We start from the raw sequence: 27748 nt of genomic DNA, 5'->3' as shown, positions 1-27748 counted from the left end.
CCCTCTTTCTCTCTTTCTTCTCACCTCTTTCTTCCCCTCTCACTCATTCCCTCTCTCACTTTCCCTATTTTTCTCTCCTCTTTCCCCCTTTCTCCCTCTCTCTTTCCTCCTTTTTTTACCTCTCTCCTCCTTCTCTCCCTCTCTCTTTATCTTCAGGCAATTTTTATGAACTGCCTGAAGATACCTTTAAGGAGCTTACACCTGTTTGACACTGAAGGAGATAGAAACGATCAGATTACTTTATGATTACAACTATTCTTTTAAACAGATCCAGCAAGCAACATGTGCTTGGTCAACGCGGCTAGGTCATTCTTGTATGGTGAGTCCCTGATGTACTATTACGAAACTTAAAATCACATATGCTTTGAACATGACAATTGAGCTTGTTAAACGGTGGAGTAAGTTTATGCATCACAGTAAATGTGTTTTTAATAGTGGTTTCTAAATTAGGTTAGAAGTAATGTTGTTTTGAGGTTAGTAAGCATAGGCCAGCCTAATAGTATCAAATGCTTCACTCGAACGCTCCTACAGGAAAAACAATGCACATAATTTACAGCACTGTAAATAATAATAATATTGAATTATTTGATGTTTGGCAAACTTACTAGACTTTGTTAACTTTATCAATCTATCTGCAACCATGTGAAAAATAAACTTCAACTATTTCAGGAATTAGTTTTCTGAATGTGATAACTGTACGTAACCAGTTTTACCTAAGCGAAGTTATTTGCTCTTTCAATATGAGCTACAGCTGGTTGTAGTCGCTATGTTGGTGGTTACTTTTGGCAAGAAACATTGTGATCTGCTTGTGGAACGAGCTTCAACGGCCCGTTACCACTTATTTATGAAATTTAGTTTAATTTAGTCTAAACTCATGCATGATTTCGCCTTAGTTGGAAAAAGAACGCTACGCAATCACTTTAACGGTTAGCATTTACCGACGGCGTCCAAACTTTCTGCACAATTGAAGGTTTTAATGTGTCTATAAAAAGTCATGTACAGTATTTGGTTCTGAGGCTGGTGCAAAGACGCTGCCAGTTAGCTTTCGTTGATACAAAACTTGCGGTTTAGCTGACCATAGGCTCTTGAGTAATACATAAAAAAGGCGATGAATGGAGGATCTGGTGCCGTGAAAAATGGTATTACTGACGCAGCAATTAGCGCAAAGTTGGCTACAAGAAAGCACGTTTCGCTTCCCGAATTTGACATTACAGCAAAGGTTGTTGCATTAATATAGTCGTTTATAGTTTATATATTATGATGAGACGACTTTGTAATAATAACACCTTACTGTCGTTGTATCATGCAGATAGATAATTGCTGAAAAGATTTAAGTTTATGAAATGTAAGAGACTGTATGTTGTTTTAAAAAATCGTTTTAATGTTTCATATAGACCAAACAATCTGGTGATCTTAGCCTATATGACTGCATAGAGAACACGAGCTGGCCTGCCAACCCAAGAGTGGGGCAATGCTTGAGATTTGGTTTTGGGACAATTGATGTATCAATGATAATGTATATAAAATTGTGGAAATTGGGACAAAAATCTCACGCATTTCTCACTCATTTTCATTTTTTTTGTGATTGTGTGAGTCTCACGCCCAATGCGTGAGAGTTGGCAGGCCTATGGCGCCTTACAGTGCCTCGCGATCCGTGTTCTCAACTCGAGTTGGTGTTCAAAGAACTCGGCCTGGTTTTTTTATGAACTCGAGTTGTGTTACGCAAAACTAACCTGGGTTTGTAAAAAAAATCAAAGTGAGTAATTGGGGTGTCTCATTTACAGAACTTCATTTGCGCATATTATATAAAATTTAATAATTGATTAATAATAATTTAAATATATATACATACTTAAATTATATATATTGGCGATATTTGCGCATATTTATTTATATAAGTATAAAGAGACAAAAACAATTGTAGAATGTAAACAGCAAACTAAAAAACCATCTATGTGGGGGCCGGGCCACTTCTTTTTCAAATGAAAAAAAGAGTTATCTTTCTAGAACCTGACAAGAAACTGAATGAACACCAAAAATGAACAATCATAGAAATTATGTCAATGACGTTTAATGATGCACCAAAAAAATTCCATATAAAAAATATAGCTAGAAAAAATAAAATGATGAGTAGGCCCTAGTTTAGCATGGCGCCTTACAGTGTTTCGCGTTCCATGTTCTCAAGCCGAATTGTTGAACTCGAGTTGCTGTTGAAAGAACTCGGCCTGGGTTTTTGATGAACTTGAGTTGTGTAACTCGAGTTATATTTACAAACTCGAGTTTGTAAATATAACTCGAGTTGTACAACTTGAGTTGAAACTCGGGACACTCTAATTCGCCAATAGCTCTAGTTTTACAGTACATACATAGCTTAATTTCTATTAGCTGACGGGTGCCTATTGATGTACCATTGATAATATAACCAGATCTACGGTTATGCTACCCTAATACCAATATATTGCACTTTACTTTTGCAAACTCGAGTTTGTAAATACAACTCGAGTTACACAACTCGAGTTGAGAACACGGAATGCGAGGCACTGTAAGGCGCCATACAGGCCTGAACACGAGTCTTCAGTAAAAAATGTGTGTGTAGCAATATGATTAATGTTCATTTTAAATCGAGCTATAGTCCGATTTGATGCATTGTTTCGTTTTGCGATCTTAATCTTCCATTCACAGATCAAGAGATTTTTTGGCAATTGTGTCATTATCCTTGTGATCCACTTTATCTCACCTTACCTCGTTATCCGTGCAACGCATTTGGCTGCAATTTCTTCAACAATGCAAATGCTTTTCATCGATCATACAACGTTATATTGTAAGTTGAAAGTGTAGTGCCATAAGGCAGTTTCAGTTTTGAACGAAAATTTCAGCTTCAGCACTCAAAGTTTGTAATTGCACTCAATAATATAAAACGGTATTGATAGCTGGCTACACCTTCGAAACCACAAACTTATTCATAAACGACGCACAGATTTTTCAGAGCTTAATAAATATCATACAATTGTGCTTTCTATTTGTTTTCCTTATTATTTACTATGCAGATGGGTAGTGCTGTTTACATATCATGGTAGCCTTATATTTTTAGGTGATGTTGGTGGGAGATTCTTCTGTTGGAAAAACTTGTTTGCTCACAAAGTTCCGAGATGGTACCTTTCTTTCCGGGAGTTTTATTTGCACAGTTGGCATTGATTTTAGAGTAAGGCTTTTATTATTACCAATGCTACAGACCTTTTATATTCTTATTCCAGTGTATTTATGTGAATTATGCAATATTGCATAATTATACAAAGCTTGACTCCTTTTCTTTAGAACAAGGTGGTAGAAGTGGATGATGTCAAAGTAAAGATGCAGGTGTGTACGAACTATTCTTAAAATTAAAAGGTTGACTTGCAACCAAATTCACATCACAGTTATTTAGTACCAACAAAACAGATTCACCATGTCTTACTCTCCTGTGTTGTAGGTGCAAAGTATGTGGAAATGTGATTACAAGCTTTTAAAAGCTCAAAAATGAACAGCTAATCGCAGCCATCACAAAACCGCCGTAGATCGGAATCAGTTTATTTCTCTGACATAGTCATTACATTTGGTTATTGTTTTGTCGCGTGATGTTCTCACGTAAATTGAAAGGCCAATAAAAGGCTCAATATAAAACTTCTCGTAGCACTAGTGTATGACAAACACTTCGGGTTTTACCAAAGACTCCGTATCAAATATAGATGCTCGCTACTTTACAGTTTGTTTCTTGGTTTAATCGATTAGGCTTGGTCTAATCGTCTAGTCGTCATCTGATCATGTGACCCATAATTCACACGAATAATTTCTGCCGCATTTTTCGATTATCACAGGTGACCAACAGACTCATCATGTTTATCAGACCATGATATGTACTCCTTCGAGCTAAGGTTAAAAAAATTAAACAAATTTTTACAGTAGGTTATAGGATATCAGTGCTGAAAGTGACAACATTGCAATGACGATAAAATAGACGCGTAAGAACAGTAGACATGGTTTTATTGAATGCGTGAAGTATATTTGCGAAAATATTTTGGCGAATGAGGTTGCATGAAAGTGTAAACAGAAGCCATCTTGTACAACTATGTCCCATTTGAGCCGTTTTGGAAAGAGATTCCTAATCAACGGCGGTTTTGTGATGGCTGCGAATAACTGTTCGTTTTTGAGCTTTTAAGAGCTTGTAATCACATTTCCACATATTTTGCACCTACAACACAGCAGAGTAAGACATGGTGAATCTTTTGATATCAAATAACTGTAATGTGAATTTTGTTGCACGTCAACCTTTAACAAGTCGTATAATTCGCTGGTCTGCTGTTTTACAGAGTGATCCCTTCTGGTGGTAGTAATAATAAATTGGTAGGCAACGGCTAAATAGACAGCTCATTGCATTCGAAAAGTTAACCAGTGTCATAGCAAACTATAGGTGCAAGACTTCTTCGTTATGGCCATGGTTTGGTGCAGCAGACAAGCACAGCTATTTATATAGCTTTTTGCGGATTAATGGAATTTTTTTAGCTTGAAATGTTTGGAAAGAGTTAGTTGTCCTCGCTTTTGTTCTTTGAAATCATTGTCTTCATAACTGTTATGAGTTGAAATATCATTGAGGGTAGTATTGATCAGTATTGAGGGTAGTATTGATCAGTATTGAGGGTAGTATTGATCAGTATTGAGGGTAGTATTGATCAGTATTGAGGGTAGTATTGATCAGTATTGAGGGTAGTATTGATCAGTATTGAGGGTAGTATTGATCAGTATTGAGGGTAGTATTGATCAGTATTGAGGGTAGTATTGATCAGTATTGAGGGTAGTATTGATCAGTATTGAGGGTAGTATTGATCAGTATTGAGGGTAGTATTGATCAGTATTGAGGGTAGTATTGATCAGTATTGAGGGTAGTATTGATCAGTATTGAGGGTAGTATTGATCAGTATTGAGGGTAGTATTGATCAGTATTGAGGGTAGTATTGATCAGTATTGAGGGTAGTATTGATCAGTATTGAGGGTAGTATTGATCAGTATTGAGGATATCATTGGTTTAGTATTGGTTAGAGTCTTTATTTCAATAGTTTGTTTTAACCAGGGAATTGTATGACAGCAATTTTGCTTACATTCTCATCAGGAAGTGCCCAAGTATTGCAATATAGCAGTGTATAAATAACAAAAGTTTCGAATCATTCATGGAGAGCCGCACACTATCAGCGTGTACATGTATATATTTAGAAACCTGTAAAATAATTCTTTGTTATCACTTAAGAACTACTCCTTAAAAAGCTCAATTTTTAAAGAAAGGTCAATGTGTATTTATGATAAAACCTTTTTCTTTTCGTTTTACATATGTGCCTACTTAGGTTATGCTGCTCCAAGGGAATAGCACTTCTGTGTTGTAACCTGCCCCACCCCTCTTCAGCGGTTCTGATTTAGTTGCGGCCTCCGCTGCTTGCCTCCGCTGCTTGCCTCCGCTGCTTTCTTGGTCAGATGTTCAAACATGAGTTGTCTCCCTTGTATTCATAGCTGCAGTAGTACAGAAATATTTTGCTTGATATATACTTGTAGATCTGGGATACTGCTGGTCAAGAAAGGTTCAGGAGCATTACACGAGCGTACTATCGAGAGGCGGAAGGTCAGTTTTAGTTATCATTTAATATTGTTTGCATGCCGAGTAGTCTTGGCCCCTCTCACATATTCTGCACTCAATAGTTTGACCTTCCTCTGTATACTCGATAGTTTGCACCTTCTCCGTATGCTCGATAGTTTGCACCTCCTCTGTATGCTCGATAGTTTGCATCTCCTCTGTATGCTCGATAGTTTGCACCTCCTCCATATACTTGATAGTTTGCACCTTCTCCGTATGTTCGATAGTTTGCACCTCCTCTGTATGCTCGATAGTTTGCACCTCCTCCGTATGCTCGATAGTTTGCACCTTCTCCGTATACTCGATAGTTTGCACCTCCTCTGTATACTCGATAGTTTGCACCTCTGTATGCTCGATAGTTTGCACCTCCTCTGTATACTCGATAGTTTGCACCTTCTCCGTATACTCGATAGTTTGCACCTCCTCTGTATACTTGATAGTTTGCACCTCCTCCGTATGCTCGATAGTTCGCATCTCCTCTGTATGCTTGATAGTTTGCATCTTCTCTGTATGCTCGATAGTTTGCACCTCCTCCGTATGCTCGATAGTTTGCACCTCCTCCGTATGCTCAATAGTTTGCACCACCTCCGTATGCTGGATAGTTTGCACCTCTGTATGCTCGATAGTTTGCATCTCTGTATGCTCGATAGTTTGCATCTTCTTTGTATGCTCGATAGTTTGCACCCCCTCTGTATGCTCGATAGTTTGAACTTTCTCTGTATGCTCATTTTTTGTTGGAATATCGGACAGACAATTGCAGCTAAGCCCTGGTTCACGTCTGTATGGTCAACATCTTCTTTTAGACTTTGGAAGCTGATGCAAGGTATTTATATTGCTTGATTTTGTTTCTTTTCAAAGTTTAATAGTGTTTCTGGTAGAGTGGTTTTGTTTAATATACTTATAATTGTATTATGGTGAGGAGCTCAGCTGACGTGTTGGTTGCGCAGCTATGCCCGAATGAATATCTCTACCTGCCTGGCCATAGGTTCAAAACCTGTGATATATATTTTATTGATGATTGCAAACCTGCTTTGAAAAGTTGCAGCAACTTTTCTGCTTACATTGTTATGCTTACCTTTAATTTGGGTCATAAGCTGCTTGGCTTGATTTCAGTAGCTTATATACTGACAACTTGTCTGTCTCATTGTATCTAGTCGTGTAGAGTAGTTGATTTCAGTAGCTTATATACTGACAACTTGTCTATCTCATTGTATCGAGTCGTGTAGAGTAGTTGATTTCAGTAGCTTATATACTGACAACTTGTCTATCTCATTGTATCTAGTCGTGAAGAGTAGTTGATTTCAGTAGCTTATATACTGACAACTTGTCTATCTCCTTGTATCTAGTCATGTAGAGTAGTTGATTTCAGCAGCTTATATACTGACAACTTGTCTATCTCATTGTATCTAGTCGTGTAGAGTAGTTGATTTCAGTAGCTTATATACTGACAACTTGTCTATCTCATTGTATCTAGTCGTGTAGAGTAGTTGATTTCAGTAGCTTATATACTGACAACTTGTCTATCTCATTGTATCTAGTCGTGTAGAGTAGTTGATTTCAGCAGCTTATATACTGACAACTTGTCTATCTCATTGTATCTAGTCGTGTAGAGTAGTTGATTTCAGTAGCTTATATACTGACAACTTGTCTATCTCATTGTATCTAGTCGTGTAGAGTAGTTGATTTCATTAGCTTATATATTGACAACTTGTCTATCTCCTTGTATCTAGTCATGTAGAGTAGTTGTCGTGAGCATCTATATACATGTAGTTGATTATTGGCATTTCTCTTGCTTGTTCATGATTGTTTTTTATTTTTTTTCATTTCGGGCCCACACATGATTTGCCTACATACACCCATATGCCTACACCTTGAGCCTTGCTGTGTAGTTACTGCTGAACAACTGTTGCACAGTAATTCCTGAACTTCAGCTCTAGTTTCCATGCAATTGGTGTTAGCTTAAGGCAATTGTCTCACCATGCTTATGATGGAACTCAGTTGTTTTTTAGCTCTCCTCTTGGTATATGATGTGACCAACCCTACGAGTTTCCATAATGTCCGGGTGAGTAGTGCATGACGGTCTTTAGTTATAATATGTTTACCTTTAGTAAAAGTGTGTTTATCTTTAATTATATCATGTTTATCTTTAGTTATACCATGTTTATCTTTAGTTATAGCATGTTTATCTTTAGTCATAGCATGTTTATCTTTAGTTATAGCATGTTTATCTTTAGTTATAGCATGTTTATCTTTAGTTATAGCATGTTTATCTTTAGTTATAGCATGTTTATCTTTAGTTATAGCATGTTTATCTTTAATTATAGCAAGTTTATCTTTAGTTATACCATGTTTATCTTTAGTCATAGCAAGTTTATCTTTAGTTATACCATGTTTATCTTTAGTTATATCATGTTTATCTTTAGTTATAGCATGTTTATCTTTAGTTATAGCATGTTTATCTTTAGTTATATCATGTTTATCTTTAGTTATAGTGTGTTTATCTAGTGTGTTTACCTAGTGTGTTTATCTTTAGTTATATCATGTTTATCTTTAGTTATAGTGTGTTTATCTAGTGTGTTTACCTAGTGTGTTTATCTTTAGTTATATCATGTTTATCTTTAGTTATAGCATGTTTATCTTTAGTTATAGCATGTTTATCTTTAGTTATATCATGTTTATCTTTAATTATATCATGTTTATCTTTAGTCATAGCAAGTTTATCTTTAGTCATAGCAAGTTTATCTTTAGTTATAGCATGTTTATCTTTAGTTATACCATGTTTATCTTTAGTTATATCATGTTTATCTTTAGTTATATCATGTTTATCTTTAGTTATAGCATGTTTATCTTTAGTTGTAGCATGTTTATCTTTAGTTATAGCATGTTTATCTTTAGTTATTTTTATCTTTAGCGTGTTTATCCTCAGTTAAAGCATGTTTATTTCTAGTTATCGCATGTTTGTCTTTAGTTATATCATGTTTTTTTTAAATTTATAGTGTTTATTTGCAGTTATAGTGTGTTTATCTTTAGTTGAAGCATGGTAGAACAATGTAAATGTCATTGGTCTATTTTTACCACAAGTGTAGTGTGTATCTATATCTGTTTCATAGAGTTATTCATATTCACAGTGTACACTCTCCTACATTGAGGTTCTAATGAGACTTTCATCTATGATGTACATAAACACCCGATGCACCCGATATAAGGTTCATACAAAATGCTATATTTTAGGACTGGGTCACTGAAATACAAGAGTCAGCTAAAACTGATGCTATAATCATGCTGCTGGGCAACAAGGCCGACTTAGTAGCTAGTCGAGTTATAACTACTGAGCAGGGCCAGAACCTTGCAGAGGTAAGAATGGGGTCGAGCAGAGGTTAAGTCAGCACCTAATAAAGGTGAAGGAATCACCTATCATAAACGAGTCTTGCACTAAGTAGAGTATGGTAAGCGCCTGGCTAAGTCACTTGGAGGTTAGGGAAGGTCAGCACAGAGCATGGGTAAGGTCAGCATTGGGGTAGAGTCATCATTTAAGGCGAGGTAAGAGCTTAGCAGAGTTATGCCCTTTGCTTATAATGTGAACTAAGAGAGATAAATTGAGCCCTTGCAGCATAGTAACCATTTGCTTAAAACTTATGTTGCATTGGCAGGTAATAACAGGTTCTTATGTTGCATTGGCAGGTAATAGCAGGTCTTTATGTTGCATTGGCAGGTAATAACAGGTCCACTTATAACAACAAATTTATCTATCTCCATGTTTCCATGAAGCAGGTAATTCGCAAGTTTGTGTCATCTGCAAGGTTTTGTTTTTTGCAAATTTCTGACCAAATGTTTCATGCTTGCGAAAGATAGAAACTGCTTTTGCAAATGATACGCAAACAAATGTCAGGCAAGCTATTCCATTTGAAACATTTTTCACGCTTCAGTTTTTACCATTTCGATTTCAGAAGTTCCATGCGCTTCATTCAACTTGAAAGATAAATTTTTATATCAATAGTTATACTTGTGAACAATGCCTGACACCTGCCTGCCACAACAACTGCCTGACAACCGATTCAGGGGTGAAGAGACCTTTATGGTATTATCTCTGATAGAACGACATAGTGTGCAACAAATGACATTAGTGTGCAACAGCAGATTGATAAAAAGGTTCCAAGGAACCAAGAGATTTTTAGAAGCTTACTAGAGCAGCTCAGTGACACTTGAAGCTACGAGCAGCTGAAAAACAAATGGAAAATGTTAAAGATCACAAATCTGATCTGTGCTGCTAAGCAAGACAGGAGTGTGCCGCTGTTGATTCCTGGCATAATATTCCTTGTCTTTTTTAACAAAGCATCCGCATTAATCCACGTTAATCCACGTTAATCCGCGACACGCGAATGTCCATTGAAACCCTTACCGCATGGTAAATAAACATGTGCACACAATTCCGCATCATCAGCATCATTAGCGTCATAAAAATATAGTATATGAAACATCACAAAACTGTCTGAAACTTTGTTTTTGTAACTGTGGCCTTGACAAACATAGCATATACTCAGCAATATTCAATCTATGTTTGACTACTATTATTACATAGATCACCTGCTCAATCTATGTTTGACTACTATTATTACATAGATCACCTGCTCAATCTATGTTTGACTACTATTATTACATAGATCACCTGCAGTTCAATCTATGTTTGACTATTATTATTACATAGATCACCTGCAGTTCAATCTATGTTTGACTACTATTATTACATAGATCACCTGTTCAATCTATGTTTGACTACTATTATTATATAGATCACCTGCAGTTCAATTTATGTTTGACTACTATTTTTACATAGATCATCTGCAGTTCAATCCATGTTTGACTACTATTATTACATAGATCACCTGTTCAATCTATGTTTGACTACTATTATTACATAGATCACCTGCAGTTGTTTTTGCTTATTATTTTAGGATACCTGCAAAAGTTTTTTTGATGGGCTCCACATACTTTTACTGAGATTCCATTGTTTTTATGCTTGCTTCATTTGTTGTGCAGGAATCTGGCCTGGCATTTATGGAGACAAGCGCAAAATCTGGTTTTAATGTGGAGTTATGTTTCACTGCTCTTGCGAGGTATGTGCATTGCTGTTAAATGAATATCTATTAAGGTGTCTCTCAAAGATGGCGACAAGTACTCTACCACTGCATCACAAATATAATCTGGGTGTCAGAAGTGTCTACGCAAGGCGGTTGCATACCATACCCATGTTTACGAAATTATGGTGCACTGGAGTGTGCAACAACTTTGAGAGCAATGTGCATTCGATCCATACTCAGTAAATTTGCTCGATCAAAATCAGTTATTAGAACAAATCATTTCTGTTAGTTATTGCACCTTAACATTTAGGCACAGCTTTCATAGCTCAGGCTTTTTCCTGACAGTATTAACTACACAGCTGTATGACTTGTCTCCTGACAGTATTAACTACACAACTGTATGACTTGTTTCCTGAGGGTATTAACTACACAACTGTAGTACTTGTTTTCTGAGAGTATTAACTACACAGCTGTTTGAATTGTTTCCTGAGAGTATTAACTACACAGCTGTTTGAATTGTTTCCTGAGAGTATTAACTACACAGCTGTTTGAATTGTTTCCTGAGAGTATTAACTACACAGCTGTATGCCTTGTCTCCTGGCAGTATTAACTACACAACTGTATGACCTGTTTCCTGAGAGTATTAACTACACAACTGTAGTACTTGTTTCCTGAGAGTATTAACTACACAACTGTATGACTTGTTTCCTGAGAGTATTAACTACACAACTGTATGACTTGTTTCCTGAGAGTATTAACTACACAACTGTATGACTTGTTTCCTGAGAGTATTAACTACACAACTGTATGACCTGCTTCCTGAGAGTATTAACTACACAACTGTAGTACTTGTTTCCTGAGAGTATTAACTACACAACTGTATGACTTGTTTCCTGAGAGTATTAACTACACAACTGTATGACTTGTTTCCTGACAGTACTAACCAAACAACTATGGCGTTTACTTCCTTACAGTTCTCAGTTCCAAGGGTTAGAAGTAATAAAAGCACATATAGTTTTAGTAACGTATACCGGAGTAGTCTGAAGATTCAACCCCCGAACAAATAGGCTATAAAATGTAGTTTCAACACACTTTAAACCATTGGCTAAGCATACTAAAAGTACTATGGCGCAACCAGAATGCAGAAACTATGGCTTTCAGTATTGTTCCAGATATGCTACACAATATTACTCCAAATATATGTATAGAGTGGAACCTCGGTTCTCGAACGCTATGGTTTTCGACTAACTCGGTTTTCAACCAAAAACTTTGAGATATATTCGTCTCGGATCTCGAACATAAATTCGGTTCTCGACCAAATTAGAGCATGCGCATTGGAATTAAACATCCCGAACAGCTCCGGGAACAGCATGGAAACATTCGTTTTCATAGAAAACATGGAAACATACGGTTCATAAATTCTTTACAAAAAAAGGAAGGAATGATTTCTGGGATGACGTTTCCTCTATCGAAAAGATTTTCTAGGGAGACAACTTCTCCAATTGAGTTACCCTAAATTGTTTTGGAGGAGGATTTTCCTTCAAAGATGCGAAGTAAACAGGCTATTGCTGTTTATATTTTCTTTTTCACACAATTTTTGATGTAACTGATCTGTTGCATTTTTTTCTGTTTCCTTATCAATTTCTGCAATTTTTGGTATTGTATCTTAAAGCACATCAATTACATAAGTACTTTTATCATATATTTCAGTACATCAGGGATTCAGAGTCTTGACTTTCGAATGAGCTTATATTCAATACACAAAGAATAATAGAACTATGAAAAACAGGGTGTCAAAAGTATGTCCTGCAATAAAAAAAACACTTGGTTGTGGTTCCCACAATGTGATTTCATAATTATCATTTAGCCTTAAATCGTCGATCCCTTTCGCTGCCATTGAGGGTGCACTTTTCTGTGACAATCGGTGCTGTTAAACCCAGAGAGCGCTAATAATAAACTACATAGCATTATAGATAATCAACAATGCCCGGGGATCGTGCTAACGCCCGACCAATACAAACACATGTTCTGAGTTAATAGATTTCGGGTGATTGTTAAAGTTTACTTTTTCATCCTTTCGTTCATTTTAAGCATTTATAGTAATTGTTATCACATCGTTTTATATGATGGCATTGTTTGTCCCATACAGAAATGATTAATAATTTGATTAAAAACTAATTAGTAATTGAATATAAAAAAAATATAAAAATTACAATATTTATATTACCGTATATTCGAATAAATTACAGTATATGGAAAATAGAAAACAGGTGTATTGGACAGTTAAATTAATCATTCTGTATATGATACTAGCTTATAGGCAGATAAAGTTATTTACACTAGGCTTCTCTACTTTGAACAAACCCGGAGTGCAGGGAGCCAACCCCAACGATTGATTTATTTCAATTGGCTTCTACAACAAAATTAAACAAAAACGGAAATGACCACTAACAACATACCTGGTTGTCAACCACCCATGGTGGTACCCTAGGACACTTATGTATTCGCGGCATCTAACTTTCGCGTTTTCGCGGTGTCATCCTGTCGCGAAAGTTTCATGTGCAAAACTAAACTATCATAATAAACGAGCGAAAAAGCGAAACTAAATAGCTTTGTTCATTGATACTGTAGAATGGAATTTTATAACGACATTTATTTTAACGTTTTTAACGACCACTATAGCATCGTTAAAATATAAACCAACAAAATAATTTGACTATCAAAATTTATTACGTTATTATTTTGCAATTAATTATGATTATTTTCCCATTAAGAATGATTTATAATGATAGGAATTTGATGTCAATGCACACGAATTAGTAGATTATCGTTTGCTGGGGACATCAATCAATGCAGTGAGCACCGTGTGTTGAAAGAAAATAAGACACATGCACTGACACTCGCAGTACTACACAAGCAGCATGGCTCTGGAAAGGTTTGGATTCACCACTGACACCTCTTCAATAACTTGTAATTTTTTGAGATTTGTTTTGTTTTAAGTGATGTGACTGACGAGACGTTTTTAAATTAAAATAGGCAAAACATGACCGCAGTTAAAACGCTCAGAAAAAAGACATCTTTTCCTTTTGAGCGTTTTAACAAATATCAATTTTGCGGATTTTATTTTAAGTTCATTCGGAGACTTTTACGTTTTCGATGGGACATGGCCAAGCGGGTGTTTGATAAAACTTAATCTTCTGCAAACCTTTATAAAAGTCATTAACAAAAATATTTTGCCTCTGATGATGATAATAATGATGCCTAAGAACTACTAGAAGTTGAGGTTTGTCTCTATGGCTTGGAATGAAGTGATATTCCACAGCGATAAAAACCGCGTCCATGGCCGCTGGGCAAATAACTTTTCGAATAAATGATGTTGAGGTCGAGTTATCTGAAGGAATTTATCATTGCGTTGAAATTGACCAAACAAATCCGTTTGAGTTGACCTTGTGTTTGAGATGAAATGTTACATTTTATCCGAGGGCGAGTTATCCGAGTTGGACTGCACTTACCGTAAAAAGTTCCCAAAAAGTTGGGGCGGCTCAGCCGGCCAGCTAGCTGCCCCAGTGAAAACGGGCCTGTTGATAGTCCAAGAAACAAATGGCAGCAAGCGATCAAATTGCATTATCGACCTTGCCCACACCATTCTACCTGCGGTTCACAATTACAACCTAGTCGCAAATTGAAATTTTTTTTTATCGGTGAACTGAACCTGAGGAATCTAATTATGTTTGTTCCACTGCATTTATTTCCACATCACTATATTTTCGCACTCATCAGAGCTGCGAAATTAAGTTGCTCCGAAATTTTAGTCTGCGAGCTACTCACGAAACTAAATACTAGCGAAATATAAGTGTCCTAGGGTAATGTAATCACATCGATTAAATTGTGACCTGCAGTGGTGTGGCCCTAGGACTATATGTAAATTGCACTCTTGCGAGATCACGCAATGCTTGAAACTAATTAGCCTCAGTCGTGCCCCTCAACATCACAATAAAAAGAGTGGGCTAGTGCATAATATCATCGGGAAAGCATAGTATGGTGCTTGGAATCTGAGTTAATTATCATAAAATTAATCTGTACGTAAAAAGCTAATAACACTGATTCCTTTGTCATCTTCATTGGTTCTCTGGAGTTGTCCTACCTTCGCATGCCACTAGCGTCATTATCGTAGTTGATAAATATAAGCGGTAAGCGATAAAATAAGCGGTAAGAGCACACAACACCAAATATGAAAATTGTGACGGCACAATTTCCGAGCCTATACCATTGAAGGTTTCTGCGGTAGAGCTCTGGGGAAATCCTATAAACACCAACCAATGTCTGTCCCACCATGTCCAACAATGGCTCATTTGAAAGCCAAGATATTGAAGACCTTGAATAAGCTGAAACAGTACTTATGTAATTTATGTGCTTTAACTTTTAATGTTTTTGATGTTTTAAAAGCAAAACTTATGAAATGTTTACTTTTTGTGTTTTTTTTCATCGTCATAGATAGAAAATGTTTTATTAAAATTAAACACGATCTACAGTATATCTACCCATTTTTATTTATAGTATACAGTACAGTTTATTGTGTAAAATGTTAAAAAAAATACTTTACCAAAGTTGTTTTCTCAACTTGTAACGGATTAAGATATATAAATATTAATTCTAATGGAAAAATTTGTTTTGGATCTCAAAAAACTCAGTTTTCGAACAACCTTCTGGAACGGATTATGTCCGAGAACCGAGGTTCCACTGTCTTAGCAATATTTGTAGAGTGAAGGGTATAGAGTAAGACTGAATTACACAAGTCATGTATAAAGTATTCACCTGTGACTGACTATAACTATTCGGGTGTGTTTATACCGGGACGATTAGTCTGAGTTGCTTCAACGCCATTAAAGTCAGTTTAGTGTGAAACGCAAATCGGTTGTAAAAACTGTTTTGTTTTAGTCACCGACACAAGAGCGGTGAAAGGCTGCATAGTATGTTTATTCATTTTTTACGTTCGTCATTGACGGAGCACAACAAGAAATTGACCAACCATATCTCATGATAACACCAAAAATGTGATCGTAAAAAAATGGGGGTGTATCCTGTTCTCCCAAAGGATCCGTTAAAAATGGCATTAAAATCGATAAATACTGAGCAACTAATTACCGAGTTGCCGTCACGAATGTATTCATCGGGAACCTCCCACATCCGGTTCATTTGTTTTGTTCAATCAACCAAAAACTTATCGTAGACGAACTAAATTATTCCTGTTAGTACGCTTGGCAGTTCCGTGCGTTGTGATAGATCATGAGGTCAGAGTATGTGCATAATTAATTCAAGAAGTAGGGAGGCGGCTGAGTGGTGGAGTGTGTGGAGCGGTGGAGTGTGTGGAGCGGCTGAGTGGTGGAGTGTGTGGAGCGGCTGAGTGGTGGAGTGTGTGGAGCTGCTAAGTGGTGGAGTGTGTGGAGCTGCTAAGTGGTGGAGTGTGTGGAGCGGCTGAGTGGTGGAGTGTGTGGAGCGGCTGAGTGGTGGAGTGTGTGGAGCGGCTGAGTGGTGGAGTGTGTGGAGCGGCCGAGTGGTGGAGTGTGTGGAGCGGCCGAGTGGTGGAGTGTGTGGAGCGGCCGAGTGGTGGAGTGTGTGGAGCGGCCGAGTGGTGGAGTGTGTGGAGCGGCTGAGTGGTGGAGTGTGTGGAGCGGCTGAGTGGTGAAGTGTGGGGAGGCGGCTGAGTGGTGGAGTGTGTGGAGCGGTGGAGTGTGTGGAGCGGCTGAGTGGTGGAGTGTGTGGAGCGGCTGAGTGGTGGAGTGTGTGGAGCGGCTGAGTGGTGAAGTGTGTGGAGTGGTGGAGTGTGTGGAGCTGCTAAGTGGTGGAGTGTGTGGAGCGGCTGAGTGGTGGAGTGTGTGGAGCGGCTGAGTGGTGGAGTGTGTGGAGCGGCTGAGTGGTGGAGTGTGTGGAGCGGCTGAGTGGTGGAGTGTGTGGAGCGGCCGAGTGGTGGAGTGTGTGGAGCGGCCGAGTGGTGGAGTGTGTGGAGCGGCCGAGTGGTGGAGTGTGTGGAGCGGCCGAGTGGTGGAGTGTGTGGAGCGGCTGAGTGGTGGAGTGTGGGGAGGCGGCTGAGTGGTGGAGTGTGTGGAGCGCCGATCTGTAAATTAGAGTATCTGGGTTCAATTCCTGTGCGTGGTAATTTTTTTCCTAACGCTCTTGGCGTGGCTACGCACGGACGGACGAACACTGCTCTTATTATAGTAAAGTTTATCACTATAAGAATTAGCATGTATATGATATGGGGCAACGGTGTGACTTGCTTTTGCATTTATGGGGATAGTGGTCAAAATTGAATGGATATCGATGTTGTATTTCATTAGTTAAAATGGTGACCCATTTTGTATAGTCGAAGTTTGAGCTGGTTTGGTGTGAAGTCTCTGTAAAATGTATTTCAAATCATAAACAGACTAGAAACCGTTCCAACTCCGATTTTCTCGAGGTTGAAGCAACGCCGATAAATCATTCTGGTACAAATGAGCCTTATAAACCTTTACACAACAGTTTGATATAAGCAGCTTCTTGCCATGTTTAACAACAGGTCGTTAATACTTCAACTCAAGAGTTACTAAGCTACGATGGATGAGGAAGCGTGCCGAGCTCTGTCAGGGTGATCGGCGTTTCAAATTGAATTTGTTGAAAGTTTTTTCCTAGTTTTTCTCCTAAAAGCTAGTTCCCTTTGGCATGCTGCATCGGCTGATATTTAGGGCATGAATGATATGATCATGGCTTGATTGATGATTTATCATCAGACTTGACCAACCGAGACTGACAGGCTGAGTACCTGAAAGGCTGACACTTTTTATTTTGTGTTCATACATACTCTTGGGTATACAGATATTACAGTATCCAGGTACTGCAGTATACAGATGTTGCAGCGTATATGACCCAGAGGTGCTGAAGGGTATTGGTACTGCAGGTTACAGGTGCTGCAGGGTATAGGTTCTGCAGTGTATAGGTGTTGCAGGGTATAGGTACTGCAGGCTACAGGTGTCATAGGGTATAGGTACTGCAGTGTACAGGTGTTGCAGTGTATAGATACTGCAGTGTACAGGTGCTGCAGGGTATAGGTACTGCAGTATACAGGTGCTGCAAGTTATAGGTACTGCAGGCTACAGGTGCTCTAGGGTATAGGTACTGCAGGCTACCGGTGCTGCAAGTTATAGGTACTGCAGGCTACAGGTGCTCCAGGGTATAGGTACTGCAGGGTATAAGTGTTGCAGGGTATAGGTACTGCAGTATGCAGGTGCTGCAAGTTATAGGTACTGCAGACTACAGGTGCTGCAGGGTATAGGTACTGCAGGCTACAAGTGCTGCAAGTTATACGTACTGCAGGGTATAGGTACTGCAGTGTACAGGTGCTGCAGGGTATAGGTACTGCAGGGTATAGGTACTGCAGGCTACAGGTGCTGCAGGGTATAGGTACTGCAGGCTACTGGTGCTCTAGGGTATAGGTACTGCAGGCTACTGGTGCTGCAAGTTATAGGTACTGCAGGCTACAGGTGCTCCAGGGTATAGGTACTGCAGGCTACAGGTGCTGCAAGGTATAGGTACTGTAGTATACAGGTGCTGCAAGTTATAGGTACTGCAGGCTACAGGTGATGCAGGGTATAGGTGCTGCTAGTTAGCTGGCTGCAACAGTGCCCAGCTACGCAGCTAGCACAGAGCTCAGGTGCTTGCTTGATGTTGCTCAGTGTACATGATTACTCATATATATATATATATTTGCTAAATAGTTCAGGACAGACTCTTGTTGTGCTGCAGGACACTTCGAGAATTAAAATGTGGTGACCATGCGCAAGGGAAACCAGATGGAAGGAAGAGTCTTCGTAGTTATATCTCTCAGAATACTTCTACTGGCGGTTGTAGTTGTTAATCCTCCGTTGTGTGAAGATTTCCTACAGTTGGTATAAAGTGGGAATAGCAAATGTGATATTATTTTTATGCTAGAACAGTATCATTTTGAGAACAGCTATAGGATATCGTAACATGCCTTTCGTAAGCAGACATAAAACTAATAAATTATTTAAAAATGCGAAAACCAACAATAGACACGAATAGTCAGTAACGAGTCTATATTTGCGCCAGCTTTTTGAAGTTGTTGTATTTTGTTGGTTTTGGTTTAGTATCTCCTTTGCATCAACATGTCATCACATTCCTTTAACTTTCAAGTATCTGTAACAAGTACTCGTTTCTTTAAAAAGGCATAATTTTGTGTTAATGCCTCCTGATCATCTCTTGCATTGTTCAGTGTTTTTTTTATTAGAATTAGCTTTTAAAGCATTTAGGCCTGTACTTTCACTAAAATAGAAAAGCTAATCTATTTTTTGACTACTTACTTTCAATATTTTATTGCTAGACTTTATTTCCATGTTGGCATGTTACATAGTGTGTACTTACTCATTGCATTTCCATGTTGTCATGTTATATAGTGTGTACTTACTCATTGCATTTCCATGTTGTCATGTTATATAGTGTGTACTTACTCATTGCATTTCCATGGCATGTTACATAGTGTGTACCTACTCATTGCATTTCCATGGCATGTTACATAGTGTGTACTTACTCATTGCATTTCCATGGCATGTTACATAGTGTGTACTTACTCATTGCATTTCCATGGCATGTTACATAGTGTGTACTTACTCATTGCATTTCCATGTTGTCATGTTATATAGTGTGTACTTACTCATTGCATTTCCATGGCATGTTACATAGTGTGTACTTACTCATTGCATTTCCATGGCATGTTACATAGTGTGTACTTACTCATTGCATTTCCATGGCATGTTACATAGTGTGTACTTACTCATTGCATTTTCACGTTGTCATGTTATATAGTGTGCGTACTTATTGCATTTTCATGGTATGCTATATAGTGCGTGTACTTACTCATTGCATTTTCACGTTGTCATGTTATATAGTGTGCGTACTTATTGCATTTTCATGGTATGCTATATAGTGCGTGTACTTACTCATTGCATTTTCATGTCGGCATGTTATATAGTACTTACTCATTGCAGAGCTGCCAGGTAACGCACAAGCTGCATATGAATGCCTTATTATTGTTGCGGTTTGATTTTGCACTTATGTTTGTGAAAAATACAGATATGTATCCTTTTTGTTTGTCTGAAGTATTTAGCAATCTAACAATCCTGGATTCTACCTAAAATATAGTTAAAATGTAGTCTACATAATTATGCCTCTATTTTGTTGCGTAATTTATTGGTTTATCTACTCCCTCCTTAGCTTTCAATACTACAATACATTTGTACAATTCTCTCATTCACCTGTGGATATGATACTCCATATTAGAATGCAGATGCACCCAAGTTTGTGTCGTAATGGTCATCAGTTCAAGGTAAGGTGACCCTTCATTAACCTTCAGTAAGGTAAGGTGACCCTCAAAGTAAAATGTAAATACATTCCCACTGAAGGTTTGCTAGAAGAGGTGATGCTTGACATGTGCTATGAGCTCGATTTCATAACAGGTAACATGGTGTTACACTTCAAGGCTATATATGAACTTGAAAACATGGCATGGTAAAGCAGGTAACTTCTACAGTTGCTGGGAAATGCTCAAAGTAAATGTGTAGGAGTGATCCATAGAAAACATGCAAGGAAAGAGTATTCTTGTTTTTTAATGGCGTTCTGTCTCAAGTTACCTAATGCTTATCGAACATGAATCCATTTGAGATGGCAACTGCTGTGAAGCCGTCCTAACTTATTAGACAGGTTAAAACGAGTAATTAATAGAGTATTTTGGAGCACAGTTGGCAGCAGGGCTAGCTGACAGACATGCCTATCAGCCATACAGTCAGACAGCATGAACATCAAACAGTCTTTCATATTCCAACTAAATGTATGTACTAAGCTGGCACCTTCGGTAGAAGTTCAATGGTGTGTTATGAGGATAACATTTATCCAAAGTTATGTCCTATGACACTAGTTAACCATGCTTGCTATACAATGCTACATCATTATAATCAATCTATACCATTTAGTCAGCCAGCCAAAATAATTGTTTAAATAACAAGCTTTTATTTGACTAATTTAGACTGTTCCAATCATTGGAATACAATTTACTTGTAGTAGTTCTGGTAAAGAAATGATTGTCTTACTAAGTAAAGGCAAGTCCTACAACCAAATCACTTTAATACACGATTTACTATTATATATAATATATTACATCATGCATAAAACAGGAATTGTCAACCAAGTAGTTGTAGAACTATTACCAGCAAAAACTATAAAAAGTGCATCAAGTATGGCACTCAAAATGTTTTAGTAAATTTAGCATATTTTAAAAGTTGGTAACTAACTGTAATGACACTCCTACCAAAGACAACTGCTAGGTCTGTGAAAACCAATGGATGGTAAATGATGAATAACATGTTATCAAAGCCAAGTTAGTAACACAAAGTAGCTTACTAGGTGTCATTCTTCCTGACTCCAGCTTTTGAACCCAGACACATGGATGAAGTCTCATATGATGATGCTCTAGGTGACCTTTAACCTTTGTGACTTGGTTTCTCTTTTAGTCCTGGATTTCCAAATTTCATTCAAAGCTTTGATAGGAGGTTGGTTGGAACCCATACATGATGACCGCTTGTTTCCATGGTGACTGCCGATAAACAAATCACAACGTGCATGCGGAAGGAAGTCTCTGAAATAATCATCTTGGTATTGCGCTATGTCGAAGTGGTACCTTGCCTGATCAAAAACAGCACGAATACTTGACTTTTTCCCTTTAATCAGTGCAACGAGCACTAACTCATAACTGATTCTATGAAATCCATCCTCGCTGGGAGCAACTGGGTCAGGAATTTGTATCTCACCGTTCCATTCCATGTCTTCATGCTGTTTAAGTTGAACTGATTTATCAATAGCACTCATAAGAAATGACCTCGTTCGCCCTTTCATCTCGTCTCGAGATGAAGATTTATAAAAAAGAACATTCTGGATTAACAAAACTGCAACTTTCTTTAACAGTTTTTTGTTATGGTTTTCAATATAGGCGTGAAATTGAATCTTCTCTCCTGCTAGGTAAGTGTCGGCAGGGGAGTACAACTGCAACTTCATCGCATCAAACTCTTCTTCTTCGGCATTACTTCCTGCCATCTCGCGTCTCGATATCTTATTAAGACTCTGATTGGCTAAGATGCGTATCTCTTGGCTGCTCCTAGTTGATTCTCCAACATTTACTTGCAGCTCCCAAGTCAGGTAGTAGCAAACCTTTCCTTTCTTCCCGCAGTCTATAGATGAGTGCAAGCTATTATCCAGCTGCAGAGAAAATGGGATCTTCCACGCTTTCGTAGACTCAACTGAATGTTCTTTGACCGATATCGGTGGAACTTTTATTTCGCACAGCTTTTTTGATCTGAACTTGGCTTTAAAGTATTGCGTCATTCCTTCTCCGATCAGCTTCACATGCATGCAGATTAGCTCGACCGCATTTCTGCATCGTACGCTAACTGTACCTGTCACAAGATCTCCAGCTATGTAGGCGAATTTGTCCAGTTTCATCGTGTTTTCCAGAACGTCACCAGGCATTGTGCCGTCTGTGCTTGATCTACCTCCTGTAAAATACTGTAACCTATCAGCACTTACCCAAACAATCATATAAGTGCTATGCATCAAGCACTTGGTCTCAGACAGCTCTCTCGTATCCATATTAACATCTGCTCTCGTGTAACCTAATTATTATTGCCTTATCTTCAACAACTTCATCTAGGAGAGAGAAACCGCATGTGATGTGATACTTCTTGCAATTAGATTTTGTTACATGGTTCACTTATGTTACCAGTGCATTCAGGGTAGTGCTGGGCACGGGTAATAAAACTCAGTGAACTCGCAGGTTTATCTTCTCTTAAGTCTTGGGTAATAGAAATTTTGATCTTGCGGGTTCGGGTTTTGACTTGCGATTTGAGTTTTGGTACACGAATCCGTCGAGTAGAGTGGACAAAAACTCGGTCTATCGCGTACTGCGCTATGAGCACTGTTTAATGACCTGCCTGTTAACGTTGCGAGCACGAATATCAGTCAATAGAAAATAGTAAAAAATAATCAATTGAATAGAATTATAATTGCATTGTAAATTTTAAGATATGTTCGATGTTTAGAAAGTTTAGACATGAAATCCGTATCAACAAACCCCATACCCGAAAAAACCTATTGGCCAAGAAGTACTCGTGCCAAGCACTACTAGCTACCCGATACTCAAAAGACCCGAATGGAAAGGGACGATTCTAAACTCGTTGGCCAAGAAGTACTCATGCCCAGCACTAATTTAGCGCCTCGCAAGCTGCACTGATCGGTAGGTATGAGGTTGGAAGAAAGAGGAGATGAACGGGAGATCGGTTGACCGGCTTTGACAGAATCATCTGAGCACATTTTTGCAGAAAAGGCAGCTATTTTTGCATTAATGATGTTATCAGTGACACCCAGAGGGATACTGCAGTGGCTTACTGCTTACAGCTAGTGACCGGCAATGATGATGCTAGAGTCTGCAGAGTAAACAAGAACCCTGGTCAACCAGCCTAATGACCTTATCAAATAGTAACAAGCATAAATCAGCGTCTTAGAAATCATGAGAAACAGGAAAAAAATGTTTTAGTCAACTGATTGAAATGTCCAGACAGTATTGAAAGGCTATCTCATTCGTATATGGTTCTGTTAATTTCTGTTGAGTATTTGTGTATGACTGTTAAGTGTACAAATTTCCAAGTGCATAAATGCGTTTACTATATTTGTGTCCAGTGTACGAGCATCCATTATACATGTGTTTAGTGTACGAGCGTTCGCTGTACATGTGTCTAGAGTACGAACATTCACTATACATGTGTCCAGTGTACGAGTATTCAAATTAAGCTGAGGAAGGAACTAAATATGGTGTAGATAATGACAGTGCAGAGTCTGTTAAACCAGTTGGATTAGATTGACTTTTCATATACTTTATGTATTGTTATTTGGTAGAAAAGGCTGGAATATTATACCCGTGGTAAATCCTTCTGAAGCTAACATAGGAAAGGCTCTGGGGGCTCCACACCCTGGAGTGAGAGATTGACATAAGCTAGGTAAGTAGCCTGCACGCTGACATGGCCTTATGAACTGTGGTACTAGGGTAGAGGACAGCTAGGTCTACTGTCCAGGGTCAGAAGGTATGCTAATAGGAAAGTTTGTACAAAGGCACCATCAATATACCATTATTACTTATTAGAGATCTGCTAGAAGTTGTGTCTGTCAATGTACAGGCACTGTTTATAATCTAGCCTCAGAGTACGGAAGGTGGTAGTCTAAAATAACTAAATTTAAAGATAGTTCTTTCCTCTCACAGGCTTCACGATTCTAGGCTATATGGAGGGTCCTGGTTACGCTGAAAGCGCTAGGCTCTCCCTCTCTGTTTTGTCAGATTAGCGTTTAATGAATAGTTTGCTGCTATTGCTAATGAACGTCTGATTGATACGTAGGTCATCTGGCAATAGCAGAAAATCAGCAGCCTGGCAGATAAGAAAAATTTCAAAAACTAAGAGTTACTACAGCTGGCCTTATAATGTAAAAACCGTGTATTTTTTAACGTTATGTTAGGGTTTTCTAAAAATTATACAATGCGTTGTATTAGTCTAAAATACTTTTTATTAACAATATTTTTAGAATATCTTTACATCAGCAGTATAGTGATAGTGCAGAACTAACAAATGTGATTAACAGTAACAATGTGAATAACAGTAACAATGTGAACAGTAACAACTGCAGTAGAATCCAACGAGAAGAATACATACCATTCTCCTCCGATCGATCGCTAGTCTGTCGCAGCATGACTCCCCAAACAGGAGAACTAAAACTCAGTATTTCAGCACTTGCTGAATGGTAACCCCTTTGCTAGCGCGATCAGTAGGTAAAGGATGCCTAGCCACTCAGCAGTTGCTGCAGGTGCTTACATGAAAACTGAAGCTGACAGCGATATGCATACATTTTATTATTAGTGTTTCTTCTGATAGTTGGCAATGCACTATGCATTGTCATATCCACACTGATGTAATATTTCTTTAGCCAATATAGAACATCCTGTGTGTTAAACCCAGCATTCTTTTTATCTTCATAGGCTTACATACCCCGTACCGTCTCGCCAATGTTCATCATTCTGACCTGATGGACCAGCGCTAATATAATAGTCACTTCATCAAAGACAGCTTATAGTTATGTTTATCAGGGTTATTGGCTATCAGTGGAATGCATTCGCAGTTTCTCATGTCAATTAAATAGAAGTTGACAGCAAATAATTGCTGTAATTATATGCTCCTTATCATAGCTCATATTGGAACAGCGTGGCCTCAGGCCCTCGTTTGACCTGACCTGGATGGGCTGTTTGGGCGCTTCACCGAACAGTGTATGACAAGATAGCAAATAAACAGATGCATAACATAACGTCTTTGAACCGTCAGCAACCGTCAACAACCATCAGCAACTGCTTTTTTGTTATTGTAAAAGACTTACACCAGAAGCTTGGAAAATAAGCAGAAGCAATGAAGCTGCTCCGCAGTAACTTCCCCGAAGTGTGCCTAGCTAACAATGGCTATTCAACACTATTCATCATGTACGGACCAGAAGACCTACATATGTTAATGCAACAAGAAGGGTTACACAGAATTACTGCTAATCTATTTTAGAAATATGTGAAACATTGAAGATAAGCAGCATCAAAGTGTCCTTCTTTTTCTCTTCTTCAAACAGAAGGCCCTAGAGTCAGTGTACTTCCATAACAGGACTGACATCACTATAACAAGAGGCCCTAGAGTAAGTGTACTTCCATAACAGGACTGACACGACTATAACAAGAGGCCCTAGAGTCAGTGTACTTCTATAACAGGACTGTCATGACTATAAGAAGAAGCCCTAGAGTCAGTGTACTTCCATAACAGGACTGACATGACTATAACAAGAGGCCCTAGAGTCAGTGTACTTCCATAACAGGACTGACATCACTATAAGAGGCCCTAGAGTCAGTGTACTTCCATAACAGGACTGACATGACTATAACAAGAGGCCCTAGAGTCAGTGTACTTCCATAACAGGACTGACATGACTATAACAAGAGGCCCTAGAGTCAGTGTACTTCCATAACAGGACTGACATGACTATAATAAGAGGCCCTAGAGTCAGTGTACTTCCATAACAGGACTGACATGACTATAACAAGAGGCGGTAGAGTCAGTGTACTTCCATAACAGGACTGACATCACTATAACAAAAGGACCTAGAGTCAGTGTACTTCCATAACAGGACTGACATCACTATAACAAAAGGCCCTAGAGTCAGTGTACTTCCATAACAGGACTGACATGACTATAACAGTTTGACATGACATAACATGAGAGAAAGAGAGCAGTTTAGGACGGCTAGGCGCAAACTAGGGTTGGAGGAAAGAATAATGTTGATAATGAATGTCATAACAAACATAGTGTAGCATATGCGTATGGAGAAGGACTAGATTAGAGAAAGTGATGAACTCAAGCAAGGATTGCTATAACGAGTTCCTATCAAAACAGTACCAACTGGTTCTAAAAATTCAACCTTTTCACTACAAGGAATTATTTTATCCGCCTCACATTGCAGTCATTGTTCTCTTCATTGTGGGTTTCTCGAAGCCAATTTATAAACTACAGATGGCATCTCTAAAAGAATTTTGGATTACATATAAACACAATTAAATAATAAGTACATATTAACATAATTAAAAAATAAATACATGTTAGTACAAGTGAATAATACATACATATAAACCCAATTGAACAACAAATACGTATAAACACAATGTAATAATAAACACCAGTGAAATGGAAATACGCCGTAAAACAGAGATTAATTTTCTGAGGAGGTTTTACAGACTCCTTGGCTTTGTTGGTACCGTGGGAGTCATGGGCTCTTGGTTCATATAAACAATTAATACTTGATATGCATTTGTAACATGAAGGAAAACATAGAAGGTTCAATAGAAGTGAGTAGTTTTATATACAAGTTTTATGTACAGGGGAGGCTGTGCATCAAGGTAAGTTGAGGTAACATTTGCTTTGACAGGCACTTGTGCTGTCTAAAGAGATGACCGGAACTCCTAAAATGTAGCTCGCCAATCATGTTTATTATAGTATAATTCTTATTCTTGATTCTTTGGCTAAGGTAATGAATTTGAGTCAAGATTTTTAGGTGACACCAATGACAATGTCGCAATGCATAGGGTGAAGAACAAGTGAGGCTTTTAAAGCAGTAAGATTTATTACCGCTTGAGATATAGCCCAAGATATGCACGCTTTTAACGAGAATAACTAGGCATTGATGTTAGATAATAATACAGTAATATTATTGTTATTTATATAAAGAATTTGAAGGGGCTTAAAAATTACTGGTAATAAGCAAAGAAGAATATAAACAGTTATATATATGGGCTCTCTGATATGTTCAACTATAAAAAGGCTTAAAATCAGAGTTTAGTTGCCACATGGTAGTTTTAAGGCTCGAACTAACTAGTTTGCTGTTGAACAAAATGTAAAATTCTCTCGGTGTCCGACTGTTATGTAATAAATGAGAGCTGACCTGGTAAAGCTGCAATCTGTTCTTCTGAAAAGTCTTGAGATTCATAAGCAATCGCGTCGTACGCTGCCAACTCCATCTCTGATACCTTCGATGGTACAGCGGAGTGCTTTTTATTTGTGCTCGTGCTGTTCGACATAAGCCTAGCAAACATTCGACGTAATGTTTTGACACCCATTTCGCATTCGAATTTCCGAATGATTGTTACAAAAAAGTTTGTGCACTTTCATACAAATAACTGAATGCGGTACTTCCTGTAGACAAACTGCTGAAGTCACGATTACGCCAACTGCGATAGCAAAATTAATTATGCAGACGCGTAAAATCAATGTTTGATTAATTTTTAGATTAACTGTTTGCGTCAAGCGTGCTTGCTGGCTGATGAACAAGCTGAAGGTGTCTAAAGCTGACC

At 38.2% G+C, this 27748-nt stretch overlaps 2 protein-coding genes across 3 annotated transcripts; one reads left to right on the top strand and one right to left on the bottom strand.

The window, feature by feature from the left end:
* The first annotated feature begins 944 nt into the window (after positions 1–944).
* On the top strand, positions 945–19871 carry LOC137393579 (ras-related protein Rab-37-like). 2 transcript variants are annotated; one of them, XR_010978304.1, is made up of 9 exons: positions 945–1219; positions 3092–3202; positions 3316–3357; positions 5578–5644; positions 7666–7718; positions 8888–9010; positions 10694–10770; positions 18514–19468; positions 19712–19871. XR_010978304.1 is itself a non-coding variant. In XM_068080205.1 (8 exons), the coding sequence occupies exons 1-8, from the start codon at positions 1109–1111 to the stop codon at positions 18623–18625; spliced, it is 696 nt and encodes a 231-aa protein (XP_067936306.1). In that variant the 5' UTR covers positions 945–1108; the 3' UTR covers positions 18626–19677. The 2 variants fall into 2 exon arrangements, 1 of the variants encoding a protein (XP_067936306.1); XM_068080205.1 differs by lacking the exon at positions 19712–19871 and having other exon boundaries at positions 18514–19677.
* A 905-nt stretch (positions 19872–20776) lies between these two features.
* LOC137406869 (uncharacterized) lies at positions 20777–24752 on the bottom strand. The gene is made up of 2 exons (XM_068093475.1): positions 24531–24752; positions 20777–22328 (listed from the first exon to the last, which is right to left on the bottom strand). The coding sequence occupies exons 1-2, from the start codon at positions 24565–24567 to the stop codon at positions 21250–21252; spliced, it is 1116 nt and encodes a 371-aa protein (XP_067949576.1). The 5' UTR covers positions 24568–24752; the 3' UTR covers positions 20777–21249.
* Between the last annotated feature and the right edge of the window lie 2996 nt (positions 24753–27748).

The sequence above is a fragment of the Watersipora subatra genome, chromosome 1 (assembly GCF_963576615.1).
Source record: "Watersipora subatra chromosome 1, tzWatSuba1.1, whole genome shotgun sequence".
Lineage (NCBI taxonomy): Eukaryota > Metazoa > Bryozoa > Gymnolaemata > Cheilostomatida > Watersiporidae > Watersipora > Watersipora subatra.
The sequence above is the reverse complement of the archived record's forward strand: the minus strand, read 5'-3'. Positions and strand labels throughout refer to the sequence as shown.